General features: G+C 54.4%; 1 protein-coding gene across 1 annotated transcript; it reads right to left on the minus strand.

Annotated features, from left to right (window-relative positions):
• Window positions 1-17,210: 17,210 nt before the first annotated feature.
• TMEM158 (transmembrane protein 158) lies at window positions 17,211-17,864 on the minus strand (the record flags this gene model as incomplete). Its single annotated transcript, XM_080715330.1, has 1 exon — window positions 17,211-17,864. The coding sequence occupies one exon, from the start codon at window positions 17,862-17,864 to the stop codon at window positions 17,211-17,213; it is 654 nt and encodes a 217-aa protein (XP_080571456.1).
• Window positions 17,865-20,770: the final 2,906 nt, after the last annotated feature.

Here is a 20,770-nt window from a genome sequence, read left to right on the forward strand (position 1 = left end):
TGCAGAATCTGAGCCGGGGGTCCTGTAAAGCAGACCCCCAGAGATTCAGATGTAAACAGTTTATTTCAGAGGGGACCCTGGGAGAGGATGTAGGATGTAGAGACGCCACGACGCCACATAGGGAGGGGGAGGATGACCAGGTGCTCCGCCTGGGCGGGGAGCTGCCAGTTCTCCCTAGCACCACGGTGATTATCACCTTGCTGGGAATTAAACGCCCTGTCTCCTCTCTCTCCCTCTCTCTCTCTCTCTCTCCTCCCCCTCCCTCTCTCTCTCTACTCCCTCTCTCTTCCTCTCTCTCCTCCCTCTCTCTCTCCTCTCTCTCTCTCTTCTCTCTCTCCTCTTTCTCTCTCTCTCTGCCTACCCATGACTATGCAGAAATTTGTTTCCATGTATAAAATGCCAAGGCTGAATCTTTTATGTTCTGCCCCAGTCTGTGCACCATAATGAGCTATATCCAAGGGGGGACCCCCAGTTCCCGGATCACTGAACAAAAGGGATCCTGGGGGGGGGGCGGGGCGGGGCTATCACTCCTCCTGGCAGGACTCAGGCACAAATCCGAGGGCTTCGGGACATTCCTCTGACTCAGCCCCTGTCGGCTGGAATGGAGTACCGCTGTTTCTGCCCACAACTCTGCTTCAGCTCCACCTGGAGGGGACACCCAGGGCCCCCTGCCTGCGTCACGGCGCGGTCGGGGGTGGAGTCTGCTCAGCTCTCTTCTGAAGGAAGCAGCCGCACCTGGCAATGCCGGTGGCAGAGAAGCCCAGTCCCCCTTCGCGCCACACCCCCGGCAGTCCTGCAGGCAGAGGAGAGGCTGGTGGGAAATAGGGAGCGCCCTGCAGCAGGCTGCACCAGGACCGCCCAGAGCGGACAACGCCCATCTCTGCTGGCCTGGCCCGGGTTGAGCTCTTCCTTGGAGCCAAGCAAGCTCTTCCCTTATTCTTATTCATTTGTAAAATAGCTTTTATTGTGAAATAGAAATAACATAGAACTCTCTGTTTTAAACCACTTAGCCCTTTTTATTTTATTTAGTGTGTGTGCGCGCGCGCTCGCGCGCACATGTGTATGTGTGTGTGTTGTGTGTATGTGTGTGTGTGTGTGTGTGTGTGGTACTGGGGAGGGAACCCAGGGGCCTTCTACCTCTGGGCTACACTCCCAGACTCTATATTTTTTTTGGAAACAGGGTCTCTTAAACCAGCTGAGGCTGGCTTCGAACCTGCGATCCTCCTGTCTCAGCCTCCCAAACGCCACTTGGCCCTTTTTAAATGTACATCGTTTTTGTTCTTCTTTGTCGTTTTTGTGGTGCTGGAGATTGAACCCAGGGTCATTCTACTTCTGAGCTACGCTCCCAGCCCTGTTTTATTTTTTGTTTTGAAACAAGGTCTTGCTGGGTTGTTAAGAGTCTCACTACTTGCTGAGGCCGTCCCCAAACTTACAGCCCCTGGGTCTTAGCCTCCCAAGTACTGGGACGAGCCTGAGCCAGCCTAAGCGTGCAGTCTGACGGCATTGACTACATTCATAGTGTCCTGATACATCGCCACTTTCTTTTCTAAAACATTTTTCTCACCCTAAACAGCAACTCAGTACATTATCAGCCAGATAATGCCTGGTGAGCCGGGCCTCGCTGGAGTCTGTTCGTACAATGTGGAGAGGAAGGGATCCTTCTGGTGTGCCATCTTTAAAAATCCTCAAACCAGGAGAGGGGCATGAGGGTGCACGCCTGTAATCTTAGTATTTGGGAGGCTGAGACGGGAGGATCACAGGTTCAAGGACAGCCTCAGCAAGTTGTGAGACTTTCATCAACCTAGTGAGATCTTGTTTACAAACAAAAAATAAAATAGGACTGGGCTGTGGCCTGGAAGTAGAATGCCTCTGGGTTCCATCCCCAGTAACACACGCACACACACACACACACACACACACACACACACACCCTCAAAACAATACTAAAACAAGACTTATGGATGGCACTGTTTTCATTCCCACTTTACAAGCTGGGAGGGAAAGAGGCCCGGGAAGCGGATGGCCAGTCTGATAGGCCTTTTGATTGGGTGCTGGAGTGCTGGGGTCGAGCCCAGGGCCTCACGCAGGGCAACGCTTTGCGGCTGAGCTTCATTCTCAGCCCTCGGCCCGGCCTTGGCGCGCGCCGCCTCCCCCTGCCTGGCCAGGCCCTCGGGGAGAGCTCTCCGAGAGCCGCAGCGTCACACCATGCCCGGGCTTCGGCGTCCCTCGAAATGTAGCCGGCGAGCCAGGGCGTCTCCGGGGATCTCCCCTCTCGTCTGGCCGTCCCTGCGACTTGGGGCTCCTGACGAGCAGATGTGAGTCATATGTATGGCTCCATATGATGGCCAGTCACGGGAATGTGAGTGGAGGAGACTGGGGACCGGCAAGTGGGGCTGGGCATCCTTGGAGAGGCCAGAGGACCTGGCTCTGTCCTCTTCCTTCCCCTGGCAAAGGGTGGACTCAGAGGAGAGGAGAACCAGGAAGCCACAGAGTCCTCACGCCGAAGGGGCCGGTGGCCCAGGCCATGCTGTGCCAGGACTCCAGGTCGGCGGGGATGTCGGGGGCGGGCGGATGTCCAGGAGCTCCCTCTGCGTCCTCCGTGCCCCAGAGCGAGGGGGGTGCGTCCGAGGCCGCAAGGACAGCTTCTCTGTGTATCCTCAAACACTGGTACACTTTGAGCATCCCTAGTCTGAAAACCCACTTTATTAGAATATAAATTTTCAAAATAGCTTCTGATGGTCCTCTGGATTTCCTCGCTGTCTGTGGTGGGATCTTCAGATGATGTTGGGAAAACTGGCTACCCATCTGTAGAAAATGGAATTGAACCCCACCCCTCACTCTGCACAAGAGTCAACTCAAGGTGAATCAAAGACCTGGAAACTAGATCAAAGACTTTGAAACACGAGAGGAGGTATAGAACCCACTCTACAACATATAGACACAGGTAGAACCTTCCTCAATAAGACCCCCCAAAGCTTAGGAAATTAAAATGAGAATTAATAAGTGGGATGGCATTATATTGAAAACTTTCTATGCCGCAAAGGAAGCCATGAAGAGGCTAAAGAGAGGGCCTATGGAATGGGAGATCTTTGCCAGCTGTACCTTGGATAGAGGATAATACCTAGAATATACAGGGATCTTCAAGGGCTTAACACTAAAAGAAAACAAAAAACAACCCAATAAAAAATGGGCAATTGAACTAAATAGACACCTCATAAAGGAAGAAATACAAGTGGTCAATAAATATATGAAAAAAATGTTCAACATCATTAGCAATCAGGGAGATATAAGTCAAAATCCAACCTGAAAACCCGAAATGAAGCTTTGAGTAAAGCCACAGCAGAAAACTCCACGCCAGACCTCATGTCGCAGTTAAAACACAGGTGCACGAAACCGGGCATGGGGGTGCACGCTTGCAGTCCCAGCATTCGGGAGGCTGAACAGGAGGATCACGGTTCACTGATCGTCTCAGCTACTTAGTGAGGCCCTTTGCAACTCAGTGAGACCCTGTTTCAAAATAAAGAATACAAAATAGGACTGGGGTGGAGCTTGAGGTGGAATGTTCCTGGACTCACATCCCCAGGACTGCAAAAAACAAGCAAACAAACAACCCACAGGTGCACTAGAAATATTGCATGAAATGGCACCACGTGCCTCCTGTCTGCGTCCCCTGCCCAACCGCAGCCTGATGGCACCCCTCTTGCCTGGTAGCCATGAGCATAAGGCACATGTGAAACTTGAATACATTTTGTGGGTTTTTTTTTTTTTTTTTTTTTTTTTTTGGTGGTACTGGGGTTCCTGGAAGCCCTTCTACCTCCGGGCTACACTCCCAGACCTATTTTTACATTTTCATTTGGAAACAGGGTCTCCTAAGCCAGCGCGCGCGGCTGGCTTCGAACCTGCGCGATCCTCCTGTCTCTGCCTCCCAAGCGCGGGGATTACAAGCGTGCGCCACCACGCCCGGCTACATTTTGTGTTTTGACTTGGGTTCCAAGTCTTGTGTTTTGACTTGGTTCAAAGATAGCTCATTACGTAAGTGCAAATATCCCCAGACCTGAAATCCGCCACACTCTGGGCCCAAGTGCTTCAGGGGAGGAGTGCTCAACCTTCAATAACGTGGTCTGCTCACGGAGCACTCCCTGCCAGCAGGAGCACAGCTGCTCTTCCTAATGAATCCTCCCGACTTCCCTGCCGCCGGTGAGGAGTCAGTTTCCTGTCTCCCAGATGAGAACGTCACACCCGGCGAGGTGAACGGCTGAGAGGAAGCGCGGGTCTGCAATGTCCGACCCTTGGAATAGATTTAAAAGCTGGGAGAAAGCCAACCATTTATTTTTTTTACGGGAGCAAAAGACATCACAGGAAGATGTGCCAATGGCCAATAAGTGCATGAAAAAGTGCCCATTGTAATAGCCACCAGGGAACTGCAAATTAAAACCACAGCGAGAAGCTTCTACGCGGCCACCAGAGTAGTTGAAATTAAGGAGGACGACTCCAGGAGTTGCTGAGGACACTGGGGGCCACTGCAGCTGGAAGGTCAAATGACACACAAGCTTTAGGGGGGGAAAATGGAGTTCTTAAAGTAAACACCAACATAAATCTACCTGGGATTTCTAGGTCCACCTCTAGGCATTTGCCCAAGAAAGGTGAAACGTTATGTCCACATATGTGTGTTTTTATAGCTGCCCGGCGAGACCCTGTTTCAAAATAAAAAGGGCTGGGTGTGTAGCTCAGAGGTAGAATGTCCCAGGTTCCATCCCTAGCACCACCACACACACAGTGTGTGCTACACCACACTTCAGATCCCAGTGCAGCTGGGCGTGGTGGGCACGCGTGTCATCCCAGCATCCGGGAGGCTGAGACAGGAGGATCGCAGTTTGCGGACAGCTTCAGCTATTTAGTGAGGCCCTTTGTAACTCAGTGAGACCCTGTTTCAAAATAAAGAATAAAAACTTGGGCTGGGGGTGTAGCTCAGAGGTAGAATGCCCCTGGGTTCCATCCCCAGTACCACACACACACACACACACACACACACAATCCCAGTGCATACAAATCATACCTCCCAAAATCTGAACAAACCTCTTTGTATGCATACACATGAAATAAAAAATAAAAGTGAGGAAGAGAACATGTTCTGAAGTCTACAGCCCAGGGACAGAGGAGCAAACAGCTGAGGGGTCTGAGGCACTCGCCGAGGGCAAGGGGAGTAGCGAGCGCCTGTCTGTCTGCACCCCGCCCGGCTCGGCTCCTAGGCTGGGAACCACAGGAGCATCCCCCAGGCGCTGGGTGCTATGCCAAGGGGGAAACAGGTTTTGACTCATGAACAATTTAAATAATTAAATTCTACGAAAACAAACTGGTCATGGCAGAACCAACAAACTGCATGAATTAAGAAAATAAAGGACGGGGCTAAAGATCATTGTCTGCGGTGGAGGTGGCAGCTGTGTGTGGTTAGGGAGTGGAGTGCGCTCTCACCACAGCCGGGGCTTCCGTGGGAGATGGGGACTCGTGAGCAGCACACTGTGCCATGCCTGTCTTTTCTTCCTCAAGTCTGCGGCGAGGCCGCTGCTGCGGGTCTGCACAGCCGGCTGTGTGGCTCTCTCCTCCCGAGGGTCTGCGCACCTGGGTCGGCGCAGGCGCCCACCGGGGGCTGCCAGCCCATCTGCTCTGTTCCCCAGTGTGGGGCCTCAGATAGATGGAAAGGACGCAGAGCTCCTAGGTCTGTGCTCAAACATCCATCGCCATGGTGAGGAGATAGAAAGGAAATAGGCAGATAGGGAAGAAGCCTCCATAGAAAAAAAGATAATTTCCTGAGGGGCGACGAATATCTGAACTTCCAAGCCTCAGAGATAAGAGGGACCAAAGCTTCACAAAACTATCGTTTACTAATCAACAAACCCAGGAGATATCACTGGAGCAAGTCTGACACTTCTACTGAAAGTAGACCCTTCAAAGGACATGCAAATTCTGAGAGCTGCTTCCCAGAATTCCCAGGATCCCAAACTCACCACAACCAACAGAGGACACGCAGACATCTATAAAACCTTAGACCAGCCACCAGGACGGTTATTCACTCTGGGAACCCCTCTCCGTTGGGAGCTTTCTCTCTCTCTCTCTCTCTCTCTCTCTCTCTCTCTCTCTCAGGTAGTGTTAGCCTTGAGAGAAGGTGGAGTATAACGGATGGCACGTGGCCCAGGCTACACTTGGGTAGTGACCTGAAGGCCTCTGCTGGACATCAAGGCCAACCAGGGACCCTAGAGGTGACCTGCATCTCTTTTCTAGCAGATCACGTGGACTCTGGGAGAAAGCAGCTTGCAACTGAAGGCATTTGGCTTGGGATACCCTCAAGTATTGTCCTGAAGGCAGCTGCTGGACTCCAGAGTTCCGACAGCCCCTTTGGGGTGTTCGGCCACTTTTCCCTATTCCCCGCTGCTTCCAATAAACCAGTTTCTCCCCTTCCTGCAGTCTGTGGGTATCGTTCTTCGCTCACTGTAGACAAGAACCCAGTAAGGAAACGTCGAGTTTCTTGTCAAGAAACTACTTTTCATCTTAAGGAAACGCTGGGTTTCTTCTCAAGAAACCCCCGTTTCAATGGGAGGGTGAGCTGAGGACCTGCCGGTCTGGAGAATCGGAACCCTGGCTCTTTTATATCTCCATAAGAGGAAGGCTTGTCGCCGGGCGTGGTGGCGCACGCTTGTAATCCCCGCGCTTGGGAGGCAGAGACAGGAGGATTGCGCAGGTTCGAAGCCAGCCGCGTGCGCTGGCTTAGGAGACCCTGTTTCCAAATAAAAATGTAAAAATAGGTCTGGGAGTGTAGCCCGGAGGTAGAAGGGCTTCCAGGAACCCCAGTACCACCAAAAAAAAAAAAAAAAAAAAAAAAGAAAATAAAAAAGAGGAAGGCTTGTGCAAAGGGTGAGAGGGAGCTGTCCCACAGCCGTTACCGCTGGTCAAGCACAGCACGGCAACATTGTCATGCCTGAGACCCACGATGCAGCTCTTCAACCAGCTGCCTCGTGGATGCGGTGCAGATTGGGGGGGTGCAGGCGGCGGCCTCAAACCACAGCTCACAGCCCGCAGGCGTCTGTGTACAGCCTGCGAGCGGAGAGTAATTTCTACTTGTTTCGGTGCTACATGTGGCACTGAAGATCGAACACAGGGATGTTCTTGCTCTGAGCGACACCCCCAGCCGTTTTCCTTTTATTATTCTGAAACAGGGTCTTGCTAAGTTGCTGAAGCTGGCCTCGAACCTGTGATTCTTCCGTCTCAGCCTCCCGAGTCCTGGGATCACAGATGCGTGCCACCATGGCTGGTTTGTTTGTTACCTTTTGAAGCAGCCTTCACTGGGCACCTACGTAGACTCACTCCTTCCTGAGTCTCAGCCAAGGAGACACATTACTTTCTTCTCTTCCTAGGCTCCTGTAGACCCTGCCTCAGAGTATGATGCTCTGTGTTAATTCAGAAAATCACACGAGTCATTTTATTTATTTGCTTTTGGCAGTAAGAATTGAACCCAAGGCCTCTTGCATACTGGACAAGCGCTCTACCACTGAGCTACGCCTGCGGTCTTTTTTTTCTTATTTGAATCAGAGTCTCACTAAGTTGCATGAGCTGGACTCAAACCTGAGATCCTGATCCTCCTGCCTCAGTCTCCTGAGCAGCTGGGATTCCAGGCATGTGCCACCGTACCTGGCAAAGGAGTGTGGCAGGGTGGGTGAGATCCTGGGGATTGAACCTGCCAGCATTCTACTTCCAAGCTATACCCCCAGCTGTATTTTATTTATTTATTTATTTATTTATTTATTTATTTATTTTGGTGGTACTGGGGTCCCTGGAAGCCCTTCTACCTCCGGGCTACACTCCCAGTCCTATTTTTACATTTTTAATTTGGAAACAGGGTCTCCTAAATCAGCGCTCGCGGCTGGCTTCGAACCTGCGCGATCCTCCTGTCTCCGCCTCCCAAGCGCGGGGATTACAAGCGTGCGCCACCACGCCCGGCTCTGTATTTTATTTTTATTTTGAAACAAGGTCTCACCAGGTTGATGAAAGTCTCACTCCCTGCTAAGGTTGTCCTCCAACCTGATCCTCCTGTCTCAGCCTCCCAAGTACTGAGATTACAAGCGTGCGTCACCACGCCCAAAGGAGTCATTTTTAAGTTGTGAAGCGTTTTTCAATTCTCACTGCTTCGTTGGCTCGAAAAAAAATTTGTTTTCATCCCATAGTTGTGGGCATTTGAACAGAGGAATGCAAAAACCCTACAGTTTCATGGGCCCCCAGCCACACAAATGGCCAATTTTGATGGCCCAGTGCCACAAAACCTTCAAGGTCCCAAGAACACTCTTTTCTTATTTGTACGTTTTCCTCCCTGCAAATCACTCAGAAAAATAAGTGTCCTTTGCCTCTGTTGTGTCTCCCTGGTGGAAAAACACAGTGTGGGTGTTGATTTGTGGCCCACTGGAGCTGTGGGGACCTGGAGGGAGGGGAGGGAAGCCAGAAGGCAGGCCTGGAAGGGCCCGAGGCTGCACCGCTCCAGCTGCCTCGCTCTGGAGATGAGAGAAGGGCCCTGTGCCCGGGGCCAAAAGGCTCGCTGGGGGAAAGGCAGGTGCCAGCGCGGAGTCCTCTCTGCTGTCACTACCGGGTGGCTGGCGGCCTCCGCAGGTTCTCGGATACTGTGGGCCCTCCCTTATTATGCAGGGATCGGGGAGCCAGGACTTTGGCTGAAATGGCAAAGGGCAGAGACTTCTGTCTGCATCAGGCAGAGCCGGTGTGGCAGAGCCAGCTGCTCCTGGGCCCGGGGCAGGACACCCAGAGACCCCACCCATCCTGGCAAAGGCCCTGAGGTCAGCGCTCACTGGCCAGAGGGCTTCAGCGTCAAGACCACATCGGAGCTTCCTGCCTGCCATGGGGGGATGGGTGGCCCCTGGCAGATGCTGGCTGCAAAGCCAGAGTCCCTTTACAGCCCCCTGGAGCACAGGATGCCGACCTCCCTCGACCGTCCCCACTCCTGGAGAGCGGGCCAGAGAAATGCAACCCACCGGGAAGGACTGTGGCCTCCTCCACCCAGAGCGCGGCCAGGGATTGGCTGAGTGTGAATAGGGGAGAAGTCGGTGCTCCAGAGGCCCTGTGGTCAGCACGAGACGGCTCCAGCTGGCACGTCCTTGCTGGGCTCCTTCCCGCCCGATCTGGTGCCCCTCCTCCCTCATTGTAGAATTTACTGGTCCAGCTCAGGCTCTGTTTCCAAGGACCCATCCCCAATACAAAGCCACACGGAAAACCCAACACAGCCTGCTAATGGTGAGAGGTGCCGGATACACCTTGACCCTGTGGGTCCAGTCATTGGTGGTCACCCCACTCTGGCGCCGTCCCTTCCCGTCTTGGGCGGGCCTCTGGGTGCTCAGCACCTGCTCTGGACAAAGGGGCATAGGACTGTGACATTTCCCCAGCTACAGAGAGTGGTAGACAGTTGTTTGGGCAGCAATATCCTTCCTGCTTATTGAATCTCAGATTTCATTTTCAGGCCCAAGACATCAGATAAACTCAGACAATACAAGCAGCTCCGTGGTTAGGCTGGAGGAGATGAATCACATTGTCCTTCCTCCACAACCCCGTTCCCTTCCTTATCTGCCTCATCTGAGACCTCAGATGCAAACGCGCTCTGCGGCGGGGGGGGGGGGGGGGGGGTGTCTGTCTTTGATGTGTATCCAGAGATGAAGAGCGAGGATGGGTCTCTGCTGGGGTTACGGCCCTGGACCAGTTTCAGTATCTTGTGTGGCTGGCTCTGTGTCAGGAATACAGCCTTTCTGACCTCTCCCGAGAAGTCCTATCACCTTTTGCAAAGGGAAGGGACCTCCGAGTAATTGCTGGGTGGGGGAGGCTGGACTCAGAGGAGCAGGTGCCCCTGGGATGAAAACATGTATGATTTATGTACTTGCGTATCCATTGGTAAATATGGTCACCGGTGGATGCTAGAATATTGTTTCTGATACTGATTGACTTGCTTTTTGAAGGGTGTTTTCTTATTTTTCTATGACAGAACACTGGTATTAGGAAGAAAGAAAAGTTTTAAAGCAGTTATGGCCAGGCACAGTGGCACATGCCTGGAATCCCTGTATTTGGGAGGCTGAGATATTGCAGTTGTTGAACCTGAGTATTGCAGGTTCAAGGCTAGCCTCAGCAACATAGTGAGACTCTCGGCAACCTTGTGAGATCCTGTTTCCAAACAAAAAATGAACTAAATAAAAAGGGCTGGGGTGTAGTATAATGCCCCTGAGCATTCAATTTCCAGTAACACACACACACACACACACACACACACACACATGGCAGTTATGCATAACACAATTTAACATAAATAAATACTTTAACATAAATAATTACTTACAACACACATATATGTGTAAAATAGGACTGAAGGTTCAGAGCCTAATGTTTCTGTAGTCGTAAGATGCGCCTTCCCTTTCTTCTTGATTTCTCCTGGTGTTTTTACCTACACAACACATACGTGTTCTCTGTGTTCAGTCGAGAGTGCAGGATGGTGCTGTGTTTTGAGTTATCCCTCAGCCTCTGGGGGACCTGCACAGCGTTACCAGCGCAGGCCCCCTCTGGGGACGCGGTGACGGCCCTGAGCTGGTAGGGTGACCTGCGCCACTCGAGTGGGCCAGCCACACTTTGGGACTCTGTGATCGGAGCCTTTCAATGTTGAGGGAGAAGGCTTCGGGGTGGAGGGGCGATGACAGGGCCCGACCCCTCAGGGCAGCTCTGTAGGAAGGAAGCCAGTGGCCACCAGGCCTTCCTGCTCCTGCCGGTGGTGGCCCTCTGCTCTCCTGCCTCGCCCGCCTGGGGCTGTGGAGCCTGCAACCTGCTCCAGCTCCTCCATCCCTTTGGGGGAGAGGCCTGGCTGTTTACTTTCTGTGTGCGTCGGTGGCTTGAAGTGGGGAACCCTCTTTCTGGTGTGTGTGTGTGTGTGTGTGTGTGTGTGTGTGTGGTACTGGGGATGGAACCCAGTGGCATTCTACCTCCAAGCTACACCCCCAGCCCTTTTTAAAAATTCTTTATTTTGAGACAGGGTCTCACTAAGTTGCAGAGGGCCCCACTAAGTAGTTGAGGCCAGCCGAGAACCTGTGATCCTCCTGTCTCAGCCTCTCAAGTACTGGGATTACAAATGTGCGCCACCATGCCCGGCTCATCTTTCTCTTTTAATGCTGTGCTTTCAAGTCTTATAGTCTCCCCCACCCGCCTCTCTCATACTGAGATTGAACCTGTAAAGTTGGGGCAGGGCCGGAAGCTAGGAGGCGGAGCCCTGCGATTCCGGGGACCAGGCCTCCCGCCCCGGAAGAGAGAGTTCAGAGAGGACCCGGAGAGGGAGGGAGGCATTTTCCCGCCGGCCACCGGCCCCCGCGGCCACGCGGGGGCTGGGGGTTGACCCCCCACGAATAAAGCCTCTCGTAACTTATTATGGATCTCGGCGTGTCTCTATGCTACTGGTGGGGCACACCGCATTTCATTTAATCTTACAGAACCCAGGGGCATTCTACCTCCCAGCTGTACCTCCAGCCCTTTAATTTGAAACAGGGTCTTGCTAAGTAGCTGACGCTGGCCTTGAACCTGTGATCTTTCATTCTCAGTGAGTTCAGGATTACAGGTGTGTAGCCGGCTTCCTTCTCTCTTCTTTATTTTTTATTATTTTTTTTATGGTGATACTGGGGTTCCTGGAAACCCTTCTACCTCTGGGCTACACTCCCAGACCTATTTTTTAATATTTTTATTTGGAAACAGAGTCTCTTAAGCCAGCGCAGCTGGCTTCAAACCTGTGCGATCCTCCTGTCTTCGTCTCCCAAGCACGGGGGATTACAAGCGTGCACCGCCACGCCCGGCCTCCTTCTCTCTTCTTAATTAATTTTCACTTTTTCTTCTGTGTCTCCTTCTTCTCTTTCCCTTCCTAAGTGACACTTATTAAAACCCACATTATGGTTATTTTGTAATAGTGGCAATTACCATTTTCCAAGTGTGGTCCTTCCTAGGCAACTGCAGAGGGATTCTAGAACGCAGAGGTAGAGAAGGATGCGATGTTAACATTTATAGGAAGAAAATTAGCATCTGTCTTGCCAGGAAAACAAATAATACACAGGTTTAACTGGAGCCAGGGAACTCCTAGTGAGTACAAAACATGCTGAAATAAGATTCCAAGGTGCTGTAATCATAAAACCCAGTTCTGGATCATGACACGGGGTGTCATGAGGGAAGTCCCAAGTTCTGGTGCGGAAGGCCCTAGTAGGCTGGATTCACAGGCACATCCTCGGAGGGAGCTCAGTGGCAGGTGTCTGTAGCGCTCTGGGGGGGGGGGGGCTGGAGCTGTTGTCCAAGGCAGGGGGGGGGGGGTTCTTGTAGGTTGTGAACGAGTTTCTCTAACCAGCAGGGCAGGGCTCAGATCGGAGGTGTTCGGGGAGGAGGGCTGGAGAGCCGGGTGGTCCGTGGTCTTCCCTCCGGGCCTGCCCACCTTCAGTGGACGAGGCCTGGCGGGGGGCCCCGAACGGGGGTTATTTCCTGGAGTGCAGAAGACATTGCTGGTTGGCAAGTCTTGGGCACAGTCAAAATGCAGCCCCTGGGTGACATCAAGACGCCAATTATTTTTGTTATTTCTGCCGATGCTATGGAAACGCACGGAAGAGCGTGTCTTTGCAGCGTGGCGGAGGCGCGCAGGGGCTCTGGGAGCTCAGTTCCGGGAGTGCTCAGGCAGTGAGAATTCCAGGAAAACTCTGTGGCTGAGACCAGGAGAGGCCTCTGCTTGTTCTGCAGGCCCTTGGAGGTCACAGGAAATCCGCACCCACCTCTGATGCCTCCGGTCCTGTCCTATCCTGTCCTGGGGGTGGCAGGCGTGGAGGTGGCCAGCCTGGGGGAGGTCCACCCCAAGGCTCACCTGTACCAGTTTTGGGAAGAGGTTTCAAAATGTATTAATGTACCCGTATTGGGAAAGATTTCCAATTTTAAAAATATATCTTTGGTAGTAAAGAAAGCCAGGAGCCTCAGGAAAAAGGACTTTTTTTACATTTCTAAAGAGAGGCAAGGTTCCTCAAGGATGTAATCCCAGATTCCCTGGAGAAGCAACTTAACACATTTTGGAGTGTAACAAAAGGTGTGGGGGTCTGTGCTGGAGATAGAGCTGCCCCTCCTGCCCCAGAGGGGGCGGGTCTGGCTGGGTTGGAGACAGAGCGGGTACCTGGGCTAGAGGTAGGGCAGCACGTCTACATATCAAAGGACCTGGCAGACTTGGTCAGGATAAGAACACTCGGCATGTGGGGGTTTTTGGTGAATTTGTTTGAACGCCCCCTGCCACTTCTGAATGGCATGGGGCTTTAACTGTCTTCTGTATTTCTATCTTTTTAATAAACTTCTTTAAATCTTCAGCCAGAGTCCGGGCTAATGTGTATTTATCCTTAGCTCAAGACAAGAATCCATGATTTTTATGTTTTGGGGTTTTTTTTGTGTGTGTTTTGAGGGAAATTGTGTCTGGAACCCTAACAGGGACAGTTTCCCCCAAACCATAACATATCCTCAAACTATAACACCCTTGGGCCAAGAGTCTAGGGTCCTGGTGGCCAGGAGAGCATCGAGGGAGGCTGGAGGACTGACCGGCCTGACGCGGGGCCTGCAGAAGGCTGGGGCCAGCGCGCCTCAGAGACCCCAGCTTTGGAGAAGACGGACAGAGTTGCCGGGGGACAGAGCTGCTGGGTGGGAATCAGGAAAAGTCTTGTGGCATCAGGGAAGTTACTCAGAGCTAGGGAGGTTGTAGGCCCAGAGGAAGGTGCCGTGGAACTCACCAAGAGCTGGCGTCCATAGGAACACCCTCCCTTGGGGTAAGAGCCCCAGGAGCCCGGGGACACGCAAGCATGAGGATGGGCACTTGGCAGAGAGGATCTGGGTACCCTGGGTGCCTGCCGGCACCTAACATGGAGGCCCAGCGGGGATCCGAGGAGGGCGGTGCCTGGCAAGGCTGCACTGAGGCCTGCGCTCTGGCTTCACAAGCGGAAAGGGGGTTCACTAAGTGTAGCCCAGGGGAGCCGCCCAGAAGGGGCGCAGAGGCAGAGCAGACAGGCACTGTCTAAGAGGAGGCTGCCCTGGGTGGCGGGGGCTCCGAAGGTCTCCCAGGGCTGCCCGGGCTGGGCGTGGGCAGCAGCGGCTAGCCGGGGACCGGGGAGCCAAGGCACTCCTCTTTTAACGTGGATATCGTGAACGGTGATGAGTAAACTGGATGGCATTTGAAGACATTTCTCCCCTTGCTGCTGATGGCTATTATTAAATAACTATGCAGGTAGAAGAGAAAAAAATAGAAAAGTATGCTCTTTATGGAAGGGATGATCCCGCGGGGTGCTCCTCAGGCCACCTAGTGGCCAGGTGGCTAGGACGAGTCATCGTGCCCCTTGGGAAGGGTCCTGTCATGGCTGGGTCCCTGGAGAAGCAGGCTGGATGCAAAGGCCAGTGTGTGCAGGAGGCTGGTCAGCGAGGGTCCTAGGGAAGGTTCTGGAAAAGGCAGAAGTGAGCAGAGCAGATCAGCCTGCAGGCAGCCTTGCAGAAGCCTCGCCGCACTGGAGGGTCCTGTGTGCCCCGTGGGGACATGGCCGTCTTCAGCTAAGGCAAGCCCAAAGGAGACCAGGGGCTCAGGTCTGGGGTCGGGGCAGCTCTCGTGTGGGTGTGAAGTCATTATGGTGGCCTATAGCACTGGGTGCCTGCCAGGGCGTGGGGGGAGAAGCACTCTCCCCAGGAGAGAACATCCTCTCAGAAGTGATGATAACAGGATGATGTCCCCAGCGGCTCAAGCTGCGCCCAGGAGGCTGCGGGCGGGCTGGAACCCGGGATGGCATGGTATGCCTACAAGGCGGCTGTGGCCACTTCCTTTCCTGCCCAGGAAGAACTACTGAGTGACCCTCGTAAAATAAAGACCTGAAACGCTTCCCTACCGAGACAAGCCAATCAAACTGAGCAGCGGGCACCCACCCCATGCTGAGCTTGCCAGGGCCCGAAAACACTGAACACCCTGTGTCTGGCCCAGGAGACAGAGGAGCATTGCCCCCTGCTCTCGGGGCCTGGCACCTGCCAGAGACACCCCTGAGCCTCCAAAGCCAGGGGCCGGCAGCTGGAGGTGTGCGCATGCGGCCCGGCCTCTCCTTCATAGGGCTCCCGTGGGGGGGGGGGGATCCCATTTCTGTGGTATAATAGAGACATCTCAGGACTACACAGCTGGGTTTCCCCTCCTGCTGACAAGGTGTCTCCCTTGAGATGTATCCGAATGTGCTGGAGTGTTTGTTAGGGCTGGGTGCCACCCTAATCCTCCCGAGTGTTTGTTTGTTAGGGCTGGGTGCCACCCTAATCCTCCAGAGTGTTTGTGAGGCTGATGCTTCTGGCCCAGGGGCCACAGTTGGAGGACAGCAGTTCTAGAACCATCTCAATTATTAACTTGAAAGTGGGGACGAGATGGATCAAGAGGAGGCAGCTTGGAAAAAATCTTTTTGAAAGGCTTAAAAATATATTTTTTTTCTACTAAGTTGCTGTAAGGACTTTTCAATCATTCTGCTGAAAACCCAAAGAACACCAGACACCGAACCATGGAAACCTGGGGGAAGGTCTCATCATGGTTAACTCTTTATTCCCTCTGAAAATCTTACTAGTGCCAAAATTGTGTGTGTGACTCTGTGTGTGTGTGTGTGTGTGTGTGTGTGTGTGTGTGTATTTAATCTCAGGTTTTAAGACCAGCATTTGAAATGTGCTCACCTGCTCAATTTCCTGCCCAGCAGAAAGAAACCTATGTACCATTTATTTATTTATTTATTTATTTATTTATTTATTTATTTATTTATTTTCTGTACTGTGAATGGAACCCAGGGGCATTCTAGCTCTGAGCTACACCCCCAGTCCTATTGTTTTTTTATTCTTTATTTTGAAACAGGGTCTCACTGAGTTGCAAAGGGCCTCACTAAGTAGCTGAGGCTGTCTGCAAACTGCAATCCTCAGGTCTCAGCCTCCCAAATGCTGAGATTACAAGCGTGCAGCACCACACCTGGCTAGCTATGTACCTTTTAAAAGGAGACGTTTCGCCCGCCGGCGTAGGGGCGCAGGCTTTTAATCCCCGTGCTTGGGAGGCAAGAGACAGGAGGATTGTGCAGGTTCGAAGCCAGCCTTGCTGGCTTAAGAGACCCTATTTCCAAATAAAAAACATAAAAAATAGGCCTGGGAGTGTAGCCCGGAGGTAGAAGGGTTCCATCCCCAGTACCACCAAAATAAATAAGTAAATAAATAAATAAAATAAAAGGAGACATTTTCATGAACAACACCTGGCTCAAAGAAATGGTTGGTTTTGCCATCTTGACTCTGTAGTGGGTGTTTTGCAGATCTCGGCCATGGGGTAAAAAGATAAACCAAGGAAAGCCCTGTTTGCCAGTGAGACAGTAGGGGCGTGGGGCGGGGGCAGTGTGGTCCAGGAACCTGGGCCAGGCCAGTTCCCTTCCCTCACCACTCAGCCAGGTGGGGCCTGCCCACCCTTTTCTCTGGGATTCCCTTCCCGGCTCAGGGTAACGTCATGCACTTCTAGGAAGGCAGTATGGTAACAGGGATGCAATTCTTGGATTCCTTTCCCTAAATCCAATAAAGAGAAAAAGCTACGTACACGTCTCTGGAGGAAAACGTCTGTATTAAAAGCCGAAAAACCACAGAAATACAAGAAGAAATGCCCAGCAGGCTACGTCACTGAGAAACCAGCCGACTCGGAAAAAGGTTCGTAAAGTTCATTTTCAGCCGTCACAACACATGGGGTGTTAAATCCTTCCCACGCCCTCCCCCCCCCCGCTGTAAAATGAATTTTAAAAAACCCACACAAACAAACTTCAACTACAACTATGTTCAGATACAAAGAGCTTCTCTTCCCACACGGATAACAATTTAATCTTTTTGGTTTTTTTTGTATATATATATATATAATTTTTTTTTACTAAAACGTTCATTTAAAACGGTTAATAAATATATAAAACAAAGACACAGGATTTGGTCATTTTCTGCCAAGAATCAAGGGCACGTGGGTGCGGGGAGGGAGGCGGGCAGGGGATGCAAGAGAGGGGAGAGGGCGCACGTCCGTCTTCGGGGCTGTAGAGGTCTCCATCCGTCCGTCCGTCCGTCCGGGCTCGCAGTGCGTCGGGGCCCCGGGCGTCCCCTCCGAAGCCCGGCGGCGGTCACTTGGCGGCCACCCCCGCGCTGGGGGCGCCGGGGGCCGCGGGGGCGCTGGCGGCGGCGGCGGCGGCGGCGGGGGCCGACCTGCGCTGCTCCATGCCGTTGGGCAGGAAGCCGGCGATGATGGGCACCGGCCAGATGAGGGCGGCCACGCTCCACACCACGATGACCAGCGTCATGAAGCAGGCCACCAGCGTGGACTCGATGGGCTTGCGGTTGAGGCGCCAGCCCGGCTCGCCCTGCAGCTCCTCCAGGCTGAAGTCCAGGCAGCAGAAGGGCAGCGGCCGCGCGGGCGGCGCGCCGGCCCCCGGGCCCCGGCCGCAGCCCAGGCACAGGCGCAGGTCCTGCGGCGCGCCCGCCGGGCCCAGGTGCTCGATGAGCAGCGGCGGGCCCACGCGGTGGAAGGCGGCGGCGAAGGGCGCGCGGCCGTGCGCGCCGGTGGAGAAGAGCAGCAGGTCGCAGTGCGGCCCGCGCCGGCCCCAGCGCACCAGCAGCGAGCTCAGCATGGGCCGCCGCACGCTGATGTCGCACGGCGCGCCCGCCTCGGCCGAGGGCTCGGGCTCGGGCTCGGGCGCGGCGGCAGACGCGTTGGGCGGCGCGGCGGGCAGGCCGGGCCGCGCGGCCAGCACGGCCAGCAGCGCCAGCACGGCCCGCATGGCGCCTCCGCTGCTGCCGCCGCCGCCCGCCCGCCCGCCGGCGCTGGCCGGTCTGCGGCGCGGCTCCCGGGCGGCGCGCTCGGGTCCGCCCCGCCCAGGCCCCGCCCCTGCCCCGCCCCGCCACAGACCCCGCCCTCTCCGGCCCCGCCCGGCCCCAGGCCCCGCCCCGCCCCGCACACAGACCCCGCCCTCCCCGGCCCCGCCCCGCCCCGCCCCGGACCCAGGCCCCGCCCCGGACACAGGCCCCGCCCCGGACACAGACCCCGCCCTCCCAGGCCCCGCCCCTCCCCGGCCCCAGACCCCGCCCTCATCGCCCCGGGCCCGCTCCGCCCCGGACCCAGCCCCCTTCCAGCCCCCGCCCCCGCCCCCGTCCAGCCCCCGCCCCCGCCCCCGCCCCCACCCCAGACCCCGCCCCAGACCCGGCCCCACCCTCCCGGCCCCGCCCCGGACCCAGACCCCCCCCCCGGCCCCGCCCCGGCCCCAGACCCCGCCCTCATCACCCCGACCCCGCCCCGACCCAGACACCGCCCTCCTGGCCCCGCCCCGGACCCAGACCCCGCCCCGCCCCCGCCCCGGATCTAGACTCCGCCCCCGCCCCCGCCCCCGCCCCGGCCCAGACCCCGCCCTCCCCTTTCCGGACCCGCCCCGACCCAGACCCCGTCCCCGTCCCGGACCCAGACCCCGCCCTCCCCGCCCAGCCCCCGCCCTGCGCAGCCGCGAGAGCCCGGTCCCATAAACTGAGGCCGCCCCGCCTGCGTCCGCCCGCGCCCCGGCTGGCGCTGGCTGGACGGTTACTACTACTACTACTACTACTATTATTATTATTATTATTATTATTATTATTATTATTATTTTAAATGCATCTCCCAGGGGGCGAGCCCGTGAGGTGTCCTCGCAGCAGGGACCCCCCAAAAAAAATTTCAAGAACTTTATGGAGTTCCCCGGTCAGGGGCTCTGGGGAGTGGGGGACCCCGGGCTCTGGGGCTCTGGGGGTCCCGATTGAAAGTTCTGTTCGCGAGAGACTGTGCCCTGTAGGATGGACACACGAGGCGTGGTGTGTGTTAGATTCCGTGGACACGCCCGGACGCGGTCCCACCCAGTCCCGGAGGAACGCAGGTCCCAGCACAGCTCAGTAAGGTCGGGATGCTCAGCAGCTTAGCAAGAGCTGCTTCAAAACAAAACAGAATATGGCTGGGGATGTGGCCAAGACTAGAGTGCCCCTGGGCTCACTTCAGTACCACAGTCAATAAGCACATGCATGCATACAATGGGTATGTTCATACATACATAAAAATGGCAGCCAGGCGTGGTTGGCGCAGGCTTGTAATCTCAGTACTTGGAAAGCTGAGACAGGAGGATGGCAGGCTCACGGCCAGTCTTGGCTACTTAGTGAGGCCCTCTGCAATTTAGCAAGACTGTTTCAAAAATAAATGAATAAAAAATAGGGCTAGGGATGTCGCTCAGAAGTAGAATACCTAGGGTTCAATCCTCAGTACCACACACACAAAGAAAAGACTGGGGACCCAGGCATGGTGGTACATGCCTATAATCCCAGTACTTGGGAGGCTGAGACAGGTGGATTTGCAGGTTCACAGCTAGCCTCAGCTACTTAGTGAGGCCCTCTGCAACTTAGTGAGACTGTTTGAAAATAAAGAAAACAGCCGGGCATGGTGGTCCACGCTTGTAATCCCAGCATTCAGGAGGTGGAGCCCAGAGGATCTCCATTTGCAGACAGCCTCAGCTACTTAGCGATGCCCTTGGCAACTCAGTGAGATCTTGTTTCAAAATAAATAATAAAAAAAAACAAGGCTGTGGGTGTAGCTCAGAGGTAGAAAGGCCCTGGATTCAACCCCCAATACTACCAAAAAGAAAAACAAAATCCCCAAAACAAAACGTGGAGGTAGAATCCCGTCAGAATGGGGCCCAAGTACCAAGAACAGTGTCTATATGAAATTTATAACAAAAAGCACTTGTCTGGAAATTGGACTTATCACACTTGGAAACAGACATCACTAACCTTGCAAGGAAATGTCCCCATGCTTTGAGCCATTGTGCCCCAAGAGTCAGAGAAAGGGCGGACAGACTGTCCCTGGCCCTCCTGCTGAAGCAGCCGGCCCCCTGCAGGGTCTACAAGGGACAGAACCTCGTTCACCGGCTGGTTATATATCCGGAAGCCTTTGCCCATTGTTTCCTAGTAGTGAGAAAGTGGTAAAAACAGCCTCAAAATATAAGTCCTCAAGTTATCCTCCCTCCTGCCAGCTGGGAAAGTCCTTATTCTGCTTGGCCTGTGTAACGTTGAAATTGAGTAGGGGGTTGCAAAGGAGGCAAAATCCAGCCCCCAATCCAGTGAGACCAGGTCCCTTTGATCAATTGTCGCTCCTGGATGAGGTCTGCGGACCAATACTGGGGGGGGGATGGGGGGGATGGGTCAGCAGAGTCGCACCCAAGAGAGAAAGTGAGGGTATTTCTGTAGCAGGGGTCCTGGGGAGGGTGGGGCCAGCAAGGCAGGAGAATGCGGTCCTCTCCTGATAGCTGGAGTCTGCCCCACCTGGGCTTCTGGCTTTCGGGGCTCCACCTCCTGTCCCAGCTGCAGGGTTCCGTAAAGGGAGGGGAAAGGGACCCGGCCTATCAGCCTGGACCTCTGGACCCTGAGCGGGTGGGTCGCACCTGCCTTGCCAGGCTGGGTGGTGGTAACAGCCTGAAGCCTCGCGCCGGCTCCTCCATCCCTGGGATGCTGGGTCAGCGATGCGGTGCCTGTCGGCCCAGGCTGGACTGGCTATCTAGGCAGCCTTGGTTTCTACAAAGAGGGTTAATGTCCTCAAGGGAATAGGACTTCTCTTCTGTTTATCACCGCCATCATTTTTTAACTCAAAAGTAGTGAGACAAGGCCGGGCGTTGGGGCGCAC

The sequence above is a fragment of the Muscardinus avellanarius genome (genome assembly GCF_963383645.1).
Source record: "Muscardinus avellanarius genome assembly, chromosome: 18".
Classification (NCBI taxonomy): Eukaryota; Metazoa; Chordata; class Mammalia; order Rodentia; family Gliridae; genus Muscardinus; species Muscardinus avellanarius.